Raw genomic sequence first — 12,366 nt, 5'->3', positions numbered from 1 at the left:
GATATGAAAGCCGACGCCGGTGTTATCACATCCGGTGTACGTTAGAGCGCAGTGTTTAGATCTGTTTACAAACTTTTAGCATTAAATCTCTGTTATAATGTCCCGGGGCTCGAGCGCGGGGTTTGACCGACACATCACCATCTTTTCTCCGGAGGGGAGACTCTATCAAGTCGGTGCGTATCGACGAAATCGCGCCTTTATTAAATCGAAAGAATAAATGCTCAGTCATTTTGCTGCAGCATCATTCAGCAGCTTCTCCTGCTCTGGATGCTGCGTTTGTGCTAGTATTTCACTTTAATGTGATTGAGCTAAAGGTTAAAACACTGAATATGCTGTTAAAATGAGGATAATTCACCTTCTCATGTATTTGTTAGTTACTGTTAGTTCTTAGCTCTTACGTTCATGGCAGAAACAGCTGAGCTCAGTTTGACTAAAAATGTGTAAAAGTGCTTTCAGTTTCCTAGTGTTTACAATTATGCTTATTAATTATATTATTTTAGTTAAACTGACTCATTTAGGCTCCTCGTGAAGTATAATTCCACTATACACAACGTACATATAACTAGCTTTGTAAAACGATGAATCATTAAGTAACAGTTACAGTCAAATGATTATAAAATCGTTTATGTTTCTTATGTCTAAAAATGTATACATTAAGTCTGCATGACATTTGATGATTTTCCCCCAGCGATATATATTACGATATAAGTACAATTTCACCACATGACTAAAATAGCTCTATTTGAAAAGTCATTGATTTAGATTGATTAGGATGTATTTCATGTCATTTATTATATACTTATAATAATCAAGCTACAGTCATAAATAAGCACAGTGGAGAGAATGTTCAATTGAAATAAACAGCGCTTTAATGGTTTTGTGGGGAGTGTCTAACAGTATTCTGTTACAGAAATTGATTAATCAAATGTAAAAGAGCATTGCCTAGTCTTCATCATATAAAAATTAAAACTTTATGCCCTATATGTTCTCCTAAATTGCTTTAAACTCTTAAAATGTTCACAAAGGCCTTAAAAACACGTTGAACTTTCACTCTATAATGGTTCAATTTCTTTGAATTCAATGCTTAATGTGTTTTGACCTGTAGATTCTGGTTATTTATATACATAACCCAACATTGCAGGTCTTGCGATGTGACTATTGCGGACGTACACATTGTGATATCGATGCTCAAATTATATGTTGTGCAGCCCTAGTGTGTGTTTGTTAGTGTATATATTTAAAACAGGTAATAATAAAAAAGGTTATTACATTTAAATAAAACAAAATACATACATTACATAAAAATAAATGAGTTTTTTTTATTTTATGAATAAATGCATGATCATTGCTAATGTGTTCATATTCATTTTCACAGAATATGCTTTCAAGGCCATTAATCAGGGAGGTCTGACGTCAGTAGCTGTTCGAGGGAAAGACTGTGCAGTTGTTATTACCCAAAGGAAAGTTCCTGTAAGTTCAGTTTAATCTTCAACGACCACTTTACAAAATTGTAACAAAATTTGTGAAAAATGGCATCGAATTTAATGACAAAACCCTTTGTTTATGCAAGCTTATTCCCCTAATGACCATTCATGGTCTCAGGAACGTTCTTTTGATGCTTAGTTTTGGTTATTTTCTTTCTTAATGAAACTAAAACATTATTTTAACATTAGGAGAACGTTCTCCTAAAGTTGTTTTAACATTGTTACTACCACATCAACAATAAGTGTTCAATCCAATAAAATCACTTGTTATATACATACTAAATCTGGCATTATTATTCATTTGTTTATTTAAATGTAAAAGGAAATGTAAAACTTATCCAGTAATTCCATAGAAACTGAGCATTTCCATTTGGTTGTTTATTTTTTCCCTCATAGCTGCATATCTCTCTGTTATTAATTATTCAAGCAAAAATGTTTCTGTAACTCAAATTGAAGATTTACGAGGAACCAGTCATTGCTGTTTTCGCTCATCTTTTCTTTATTTTTACTCGGCCAGGATAAGCTTCTGGATTCGTCCACTGTCACTCATTTATTCAGAATAACAGAGAACATTGGCTGCGTGATGTCTGGCATGACAGGTAAACTTATTTACACACACAAACACACACATACACTTCTTTTTTCTCTTCTTTTGGTGGTCATATTACAATGAAATGCTCTTACAGAGAGTCTTATTATCACTCCACAATTCAGAAAAGACTGCATAATCTGCCAGAAAGCATATTTTCATATTTGTTTTTAGAATAAAATCTTGTGTAAAATAAGGCTAACTGTTTATGATCATATTCCTCTAAAGAAGCTTCCGAATATAGATATGAATGAAACTGTGAAGTGTGCTTAATATATGAGCTGCTAAATTGGAGTTTTATGTTGAGAATAATGTACAGTATTGTTATTAAAAGGGACCCCGTGTTCACGTGGGTTTCCTCTGGGTGCTCTGGTTTCCCCCACAGGCCAAATACCTGCACTATAGGTGAATTAGATGAGCTAAATTGGCCATAGTGCTTGGGTCTTGACTCTATTCCTAGAGGGCCACAGCTCTGCACAGTTTTGCTCCACCCCTAATCATACACAGCTGATACGAATAATCAAGTTGTTCAAAAGAGTCTCAAACACCTTGATTAGTTGCATTACCTGTGTTTTATTAGGGTTGGAGCAAAGCTGTGCAGAGCTGCGGCCCTCTAGGAATCAAGTTTGAGACCTATACCGTTGTGAATGTGAGAGTGTATGGGTGTTTCCCAGTACTGGGTTGCAGATGGAAGGCCATCCACTGCGTAAAACATATGCCAGAATAGTTGCTGGTTCATTGCGCTGGGGTGATAAATAAGAGATCAAGTTGAAGGAAAATGAATGAATGAATGATCGTTATTAAAATCTACAGACACAATGATGAAGTGCAGTAAAAGTAACACTTACAAGTGTGGTTTAAATATTATCTTTTTATTAAACTTATAGAAACACTTCATGAAAACATAAAAATCTCCAAAATGACCTGCGTAAATGGTATTTTTGTCTGAAGTGTCTTGTCTTAAAGGAATAGTTCACCCCAAAATTAAAATTTTATTATAATTTACTCACTCTTTACTAGTTCAATTCAACATTTGTTTATGAAGCACATTTAAAAGCAGCCGTTGAAAGTTGACCAAAGTGCTGTATACACACACACACACACACACACACACACACACACACACACACACACACACACACAGATACAGCTACTGTCCAGCTTATGTTCAGTTTTCAGTGTCTCCTGTATGATGAAATGTAAAAGTGAGTATTATCTGACACCACATGTGCTGTATTGTGTTTCTCTCTGAAGCTGACAGCAGGTCGCAGGTGCAGAGAGCGCGATATGAAGCCGCTAACTGGAAGTACAAATATGGTTATGAGATCCCGGTGGACATGCTGTGCAAGCGCATCGCAGACATCTCTCAGGTGTACACTCAGAATGCAGAGATGAGGCCGCTCGGATGCTGTGAGAACACTTGTCTTTTTTTTTTTCTTCTGTTAGCGCTGTATGCAAGTCACATCTAAGCAGCTTTTTTAGTTTTAGAAAAGTCAGTAACTGTGACATGACGGATTTGTCTTTATGATTTTGCCTAATGTTTTTTTTTTTTTTTTCTTTCAATGTTGACTCGGTTTAATTCAGTTGAGTGAATTATATACCTCCCTACTCTTCCAGCAGGTCTCGATTTGGGAGTGATTTATATTTTTCCAAGAGGAGTTTTAAAAACATATTTTTGTTAAAATATAAAAATAAAGTATTTTTGTAATCCTCTAATACAAATAATTTTTGTATTCCGTTTTCTTTTCTTAAAAAAATTCTCAGATTTTCTAGTTCTAACATTTTATCTACAGCAGTGGTAGATTTAGGCATGGGCAAAATGGGCAATCGCCCAGGGTGGCAACTTGCTGGAGGCGTCAAGGAGAGACAAAAAAAGTGCCCCAGTAAAAGCTTTGAGATAAGATTTACTTTATGCAAGTGAATAGAGCAGTTATCCAAGAATAGAGATGTTAGGGGCCATTTACATTGGCGTCTTTTGCACACGCAAGTTTGTCATTCTTTATGTGCAACCGAAACAACACTGGTGAAAACAAATTGACGCGTGTGTGCTGAAAGCCATTCCCGCGTGCGTCTCCCGATCCCGGTTGTTTACATGCACGCCGATATGCGTCAACATGCAAGTCGACAAAACTAAAGTTTATACCGTATGATGATGTTACTTTGACTAAGCATGGCTATGAAGCAGAATGGAGGAATATTGAGTCAGGGAGTATAACTAAGACTTTATAATATTAATTCTTGGCCATGAGTCGGGTCTAAGACAACAGATAGTTCTATGAAACATATATTTTTTTTATTCTGTATTTCTTGAACTGTCATAATTAATATTCATGCAAAAGTCTTAGAATATTACTCCAGTTGTGTCTTTACATTGTTTTTCAGTTACATTTAGGATTTATTTATGTTATTTTTTAGAATAATAGCTGTATAATAATAATAGTAATAATAATAATAAACAAATTTTTATATTTATTTAAAATAAATAAATATATTTAAATGTATTTATAATAATTATTTTAAATGTTTATATTTAAAATATTTCTTTCTATCTATCTATCTATCTTTCTATCTATCTATCTATCTATCTATCTATCTATCTATCTATCTATCTATCTATCTATCTATCTATCTATCTATCTATCTATCTATCTATCTATCTATCTATCTATCTATCTATCTATCTATCTATCATCTCATAGGGTGCCATTTAAACTTGAATTGCCACTGATCTACAGTGTTAAACATGCTGGGTTCTACACAATCGATTTGTGTTGAGATAACATGAAGGAATTATGTTACTTTTAATTTAATTATGTAAACTTTTTTTTTGTTTACAGATTTAAGTGGATTGAACATGAAATGATTAAGTTGCCCCCCCTTCCCAAAAATGGCATTTAACGTCATTTTCTAAATGTATTTTGTCTATCTATTTATCATTTTATCTGTTTTTTTCATATATATATATATATATATATATATATATATATATATATATATACACACACACATACACACTATATAACACAGCATAAATGATTAAATTTGGTTCACACAATTTGAAATTTTTGAATATTTTTTTTCAGTTCTCAGCCAATATAGCCAATATATTTTGGTGTATTTAAACATTAACATTCATTATCAAACACTAATGATTTAATCATTAAGTATTAAATAGGTATATTTACCAAAATAAGAGTTTAATCAACCAACATCAAAAGGAATGGAAAGATAATGCATTTTAATTCAAATAAGGTGTTGCAAAAACAATGTAGTAAAAATCAACAAAATGTAATATTTTTTATGTTTCTCTTGATCCTCCCACCTCCTTATCTTTATTACAAAAAAAACTGCTCAACTACTTCCCTAACAAATTCATTGGGTATTAATCTTTGCACTGTGATCTTAAGATATTTTGTTATCTGATTAGTTTCAGTTTTGGTTTTGACACTGACGAATCTAATGAATATGCGCAAATATATTATTGTAAAGCATAATATAGAAAATTTTAATTTAAAAGAGAGATTTGTGAGGGCTGAACTCATTTATACTGGCCACCACACAGACACACAGGCTGAATGCTAAGGTGTTGCATTGTGCAATGAAAGATTTACATATCACACAGCATTTACATATGTCCTTTGTGTCTGAAAAATCCCCACTAGGTGATAGCACTTACTGGTACTCATAATACATGCATACATGCATTACCATTCCAATGTTTGAGGTCAGTGTGATGGTTTTATTGAATAAATGAACACGTTTATTTTGTAAGAGTGTACAAGTAACCGTAAAGAATTTTTATTGTAACAAAAGATTTTTCCAGTAAAACTCTGTTCTCTTCATCACAGAATTCTGAAAAAAAAAACTGAAGCACAGTTTCTACAAAAATATTTAGCAGCATAGCAGTTATCTTTTATGTTTATTGTTAACACTCACTTGAGTACAATCGTACAGTATTTGAAGTTACATTTGAAACTCAGCATGTGACCTTAAAAATCATACAATTAACATACATTATGGCCAGGTGTACTTACTATATAATGCACTCAAATTTTGTCTCATTATAAAAAGCAAAATAGCATAAAAGTTGAAAAAAAATAATAATAATAAAAATGAAAAGACTATTTACATCCAGGGTGAGAACGTATGGTTCTAATATAATTCCTTCCATGATAATCTCAAATCTCCATTGTACACATGGGTATTACATTGTGAATATATAACCAGGACAGCAGTTTTCAGCATTAATGATAATAATAATAAGGCTGCAGAAGGATAATATTTAATATTAGGTTAAATGCTTTGCATTACATGATGTAACAAAAAAACAACTAACAGTTTAAATTGATAAAATGCTTTGATTTTATTGAGTTTTGGTCATTATCATGATTATAAAAACAGACATTTTTATTCTATATATATTCCAGTGTGCAACTACTTTTAATTGTTGTATGACAATTAAAAAATTTTATTTATGCCTCTTTTGAACATTTTCTCAAATGTAGTGGGAAATCAATCTACACAGCAAAAACGGATTTTCTTACTTAGAATTTTTATCTTGTTTCTAGTCTAAATATCTTCAAACTTTTAAATAAAGCAGCATTTTTTTAGACAAGTAAAAATAAAATTCTCAAATAAGTCAAAATTTAATTTTTCCTAGCAAAAATAAACCGTCTACGGGGTAGGAAAAATAATCTAATTTCTAAGTGAAAACAAGATTATTTTGCTTACCCAGTTGGCTTATTATTTTGCTTGTTTTAAGGAAAACTCCCATCATTTTCACGTTATTATTTCTGAAAACGACTATTTTTTACTTCTCTAGAAAATACTTCTTGATTTAAGAATTTTCTGATATTTGGACTATAAAAGTGATTTTCATTCTTAGAGTTTTTGTCTTGTTTCTAGTTTAAATATTTACAAATTCTTAAATAAAGCAAAAAAAAAATTACATTTTTTCTGAAATAAGTGAAAATGAAATTAGTTTATTATTTTAAACAAGCAAAATAATCTGCAATGGGGTAAGCAAAATAATCAAATTTAATATGTCTGAAAACAAGTGCAAAAAAGGGACAAAAATGTTGTTGTTTTTTTAACCCTTTAATGGAAATTTTAAAAAGGTTACACACTGGAAAAATGTCTGTTTTTTTATCCTGATGACAACCAAAAGTTTTTAAGGAAAAAGCTATGTTAATTTTTTTTTATTCATTCATTCATTCATTTTCTTGTCGGCTTAGTCCATTTATTAATCCAGGGTCGCTACTGCGGAATGAACTGCCAACTTATCCAGCAAGTTTTTAAGCAGCGGATGCCCTTCCAGCTGCAACCCATCTCTGGGAAACATCCACACACACATTCACACACACACACACACACACACACGCACACACACGCATGCTCATACACTACGGACAATTTAGCCTACCTAATTCACCTGTACCACATGTCTTTGGACTGTGAGGGAAACCAGAGCACCCGGAGGAAACCCACGCGAAGGCAGGGAGAACATGCAAACTCCACACAGAAACACCAACTAAGCCGAGGTTCGAACCAGCGACCTTCTTGCTGTTAGGCCACAGCACTACCTACTGCGCCACTGCCTCGCCTATGTGTTTCATACTTGCAAAAACAACTACTGGCGGTTCATTCCGCTCTGGCGACCCTTGATAAATACTAAGTCAAAGGAAAATAAATGAAAAAAGCACACTTTTCAAAGCAGTATGTCTAAAAAGAAATGTACAGTATCTCATTCTGAACAGATGAGAAATGCTGCTGTAGAGTGAATCCGCCAATAAGCATATTGTTGTTCATATGGTCAGGTATGATCGTGGTTGGTGTGGACGAGGAGCTCGGGCCGCAGGTCTACAAATGCGATCCTGCCGGTTATTACTGCGGTTTTAAAGCCACTGCTGCGGGAGTCAAACAAACAGAGGCCACCAGCTTTCTGGAGAAGAAGATCAAGAAGAAACTGGACTGGACCTTTGACCAAACAGTGGAGGTTTGCACAAGAACGTCAATCTTCTGCGTCAGTATGAAGTCAATGCAATCAGATCAACCAATGATGGTTTTGTTTTGCTTCTCAGACTGCCATCAGCTGCTTGTCTACAGTTCTGGCCATCGACTTCAAGCCATCCGAGCTGGAGATCGGCGTCGTGACCACAGAAGAGCCCAAGTTCAGGTCAGTTTGTAGATCACACACAAATACAACAGGATGTAACATTTGCATCTCACTACACTAGTGTTTACATATGTGCTGGGTGACAACCACGAAAACCAAATGCTATAAACGGTGAAAAAAATCCCCAACAGATATAAACAGCTACTAGTTCCTAAGCACTGTTAAATGGAGAGACTTTTTTCATTTTTGCAACACAGTTTTTAAAATAATTTCTAATAACTGATTTTTTTTACTAAGATGCTAATATTCAGCTTAAAGTGCAGCTCAACTGGGTTATTTAGTTTTAGTTTGGTTAATTAGGCAAGTCATTGGACAACACAGTTCTTTAGAAGAAAAAAAATATTGGGGAATACTGTGACAAACATTCCTTGCTCTATTAAATAGCACTTGGGAAATATTTAAAAATAAATAAATTGTAATAATAATTACGATTACAATATTTTTGTCTGTAAAATATTTTCTTTTATTTGTATTTTATTATTTATTGTATTTTAATTGTTTTTATTGTATTTATTTATTAATAAGATGTATGATTTTGTTTGATTAGTGACAGCCACGTACTGTATAGAATACCCATATACAGTCAAAAATGCTTCAGAAATCAATGACCAGTTATGAATATTAGTCATTTAAAATGTGTCTTTATGTCTCTGCTGTGAACCAAACAGTGTGTGAGGTATGAATAGCTTTAATAATAATTCAAAACACTCTCATTAAATCTAATAATAATAATAACCATTGTTAAAAAAAAAAAATACTGCACACCCTTCTGTAGAGTATAAAATATTTTTAGGTTTTAAAAGGTCTTATAATTAGGGTTGGGTACCAAAACCCAGTGCCCTTATGGCATCGGTACTTATGTAACCGGTATACTCCCAATCGAATCAGCATATTCCACTGGTGCTGCGACAATGACGTAAGAAGCATAAAGGGATGCATCAAGGGCACTCATAGGTATGCGTTGTGTCACACCATTCTAAACAACTTTGGGGGATACGGACACCGGCGGCAATGTTAGGTGTTTGTTCTTGTTCCTCAGACAAGGCAAGCACATGTAGGCAATGCGCGCAGTACATCGCATCCGGTGAGCGACTTTCTTCATTTTAATCATCACGCATGATCGTGTTCATCAAATTTGCTTAAATTAAGCGTTCTAAAGTATGGCTATACTTTACAAGCAACGATTCTGACACACCAACCTGCTTTATAAAAGTAAGATGTGTGATAAATAGATGTGTGTATGGAGAAACACATCAAACTTTGACATCATCTGGCACTTACACCGAGTACGTTTACAGGGACACCAATACTGCAATTTTAATATGATTAAGACAATACTCTGATTAAGAGTCTACCATGTAAACAACGATTTTTGATTACCTAAAAGGACCACTGACACCCGCGTCACGAAGTGCGGAGGTTTTTAATTTATATTAGGCGTGCATTAATCAAATTCCCTTAGAACAGCACTCTTTTACCAGTCCTTACTTCATATTCCCATCCAATACCTCAAGACCTCAGGCATGAACAGTATGTTGCTGAATGAAAGTGAAACTTTTTTTAATTGCAGTTAAAAATTTTAAATCAAACACCTGAAATTACACAAAACTCTGGAGGAAACGTGAATAGTGCGGTGTCGCAGTGACGTTAATCTATGTATAACTCATAGGATCATAAAAGAAACATTTAAAAAGCAACTCATGTAAACACCTTAATCATATTATTGTCTTATTTAGATTAAGGCAAATCGTTAGATCACTGATGTCCATGTAAACGTAGTCACAAGCCACAACCCGAGAAAAAAGTCGTTCTCTGATTTTGGTGACAGCCTTTTCGCAGGTTAGTAAGCTAATGTAATGTTAATTGAATAATTCAATTTTTTTAATTCATGCTAACAAACAAATAAACAAAATAATTATATTAATGCAATTTAATTCAAATATATAAAATATGAATTGATGTTTACTTTAAACTTTAACTATATTGTTCAACTAAAATGATTAAAAGATTTTTTTGTCATGTAAAAGATTTTTCTAGAATCATCCTCCATAATTTTGTGGCTCAAGTCTCGGTTCAGGCACCTTTTTGGCACTGGTACATTTTAAAAGTACCGATTTAGCATCGATAAAAAAGTCAAACGAAATAAAGTCGAACGATACCCGACCCTACCTAAAATCCTCAGATTTGACTGCAAAAAATGGGCAAAATAAAAAAACAACATTGCTAAGAATATATCTAGGATTTCACATACTGTGTTTAACATAGTAAAAAATAAATTTCTTGATAATGAAATGAGACAAGATTTGTTCAAAAGAATAAGCTTTGCGCTATTGAAACAAATTTAGCTTTTTAAGTCTATTAAAATGGAAGATTTATCTCCTCACTATTAGCATTAATATTATTACTTATACTTTTGTTATCATTATTAATATTACTGTCCTGACTGTTATCTCCTCATCATTATTACAACTATTTCTACCATTGTCTTTATTCAGGTTGCTGTAGTTGTAGTAGTAGTCATAGTGGTTTTAGCGGTTGTAGAGGGTTTTTTGAAGTAGTATCTGTAGTAGATGTCGTTGGTATAGTGGTATCAGAAGTAGTGGATGTGTAGTAGTATTAGTAGTAGTCGTTATCGGTGTAGTAGTATCAGAAGTAGTAGACATTGTTGATGTAGATGTTGTAGTAGCAGTCATTGCTGTAGTAGTATCAGTGGTAGTAGTCGTTGTAAAAGTATCAGTAGTAGTAGACATTGTAGTAGTAGTGGTTGTGGCTGTAGTAGCAGTAGTAATAGTTGTAACATGAGAAACTCTCTGTAGTAGTAGTTGGGTTAGTACTTGTGATTTATTTTTTAAATGAGGATGATTATTATTATTATTGTAGTAGTTTTTGTTAATGATTATTACTGTTGTCCTTTCTTGCTTGTTTACTGTCATTATTACTAGCATTATATCATTCTAATAAAAAACAAACAAAAAAACAGAAGATTTAGAGTCTTATAGTAATAAAATGGTATATAAATAATTGTATCAAAATAAAATCCAGCCCTTTAATTAAATGAATGATTGTTTTTCTTTTAGTAAAGTATATTTGTGTATTTTTCAGAATTTTGTCCGAGTCTGAGATCGACACTCATCTGATGGCTCTGACTGAACGAGATTGAGAACTGCATGAGTGTTTATCCTGTGACAGAGAAAAACATCTGAGAACTACAGTCTGTCAACATTCAGGTCATCTGATCATTTATTGCTGTTTATGTAGCTTTTTTCTTGCAACAGTACAATAAAATTAACGTTTTGAAAAACTGTTGAATTTCTTTTTGTTTTCAAGTCCACATGAACCAGAAGCTGAGACCGTACATTTCATATACAGGCCAAAGATTAAAAGGTTTTTTGAAGAATCAAAAAAGTATTAGAAGTTTAATATGCAGCTTCATGTATTATCGCTTTACAGTACTTATTATATTTCATTTTAGGAGCAAAAATATAATGAAGATCATCCTGATTATAGGATTTTTCTGTCAGATGTCTAACAGCTGTTGTATCGCTGCAATATAAAAAAGTTAAATATTAAAAAATAAGGTTTTATTGGGATGTAATGTTGGTCACTGGATGGTGTCGACCTGATTGAGGAGCTGTTTAAAATGATTTAACACCTAATACGCAATATTTCAGTGAATTTAAGACATTTAAAGGCCTAAATTAAAGACTTTTTAAGACCCCGTGCACACTCTGATACATCAAAATGAAATTTTTGATTAGTGATATCCATAAATATGCATGTAATTTTAAATGTCAATTTCTCTGTATTTTGATTTATTTTGAACCCTCAGGTTCCAGATTTCCAAATAGTTTTACCTCAGATGAAATTGTCCTACAAACCATACATCAGTGAAAAATCCTCTTTATTCAGCTTTCAGATAATACACACGTCTCCATTTCCAAAAATGGATTGCTTTTAGTCCCAACCAAGAGTTATCTGTGGTGTAAAGTATCAAATTAAAAATAAACTACTGTTATTGAGTAGTTTTTCTCAGAAATTGTGCTTTAATAAGTAGTTTTGTAAATGTGTACTTTCTCTTGAGTACATTTTTTGTGCTGTATCAGTACTTTTACTCCACT

At 33.0% G+C, this 12,366-nt stretch overlaps 1 protein-coding gene across 2 annotated transcripts; it reads left to right on the top strand.

The window, feature by feature from the left end:
• Window positions 1-11,549, top strand: psma6a (proteasome 20S subunit alpha 6a). Of its 2 annotated transcripts, none has more exons than NM_153655.2 (7): window positions 1-173; window positions 1,376-1,470; window positions 2,002-2,083; window positions 3,328-3,483; window positions 7,890-8,068; window positions 8,154-8,248; window positions 11,351-11,549. In NM_153655.2, exons 1-7 carry the CDS (start codon window positions 98-100, stop codon window positions 11,406-11,408), a joined length of 741 nt encoding a protein of 246 aa, NP_705941.2. In that variant the 5' UTR covers window positions 1-97; the 3' UTR covers window positions 11,409-11,549. The 2 variants fall into 2 exon arrangements, with proteins under 2 accessions (NP_705941.2, NP_001296973.1); NM_001310044.1 differs by lacking the exon at window positions 1-173 and adding an exon at window positions 220-314.
• The last annotated feature ends 817 nt before the right edge of the window (window positions 11,550-12,366 follow it).

This window comes from Danio rerio, chromosome 17 (genome assembly GCF_049306965.1).
Source record: "Danio rerio strain Tuebingen ecotype United States chromosome 17, GRCz12tu, whole genome shotgun sequence".
Lineage (NCBI taxonomy): Eukaryota > Metazoa > Chordata > Actinopteri > Cypriniformes > Danionidae > Danio > Danio rerio.
This window is presented reverse-complemented; position numbering and strand designations above follow the sequence as displayed.

What these genes read in the sequence shown, in the direction of transcription:
- psma6a (NM_153655.2), top strand. Translation starts at nt 98, where the DNA reads ATGTCCCGGGGCTCGAGCGCGGGGTTTGACCGACACATCACCATCTTT. An exon ending in CCTTTGACCAAACAGTGGAG is followed by an intron (nt 8,069 to 8,153) that starts GTTTGCACAAGA and finishes TTTGCTTCTCAG; the next exon opens with ACTGCCATCAGCTGCTTGTC. An exon ending in ACAGAAGAGCCCAAGTTCAG is followed by an intron (nt 8,249 to 11,350) that starts GTCAGTTTGTAG and finishes TGTATTTTTCAG; the next exon opens with AATTTTGTCCGAGTCTGAGA.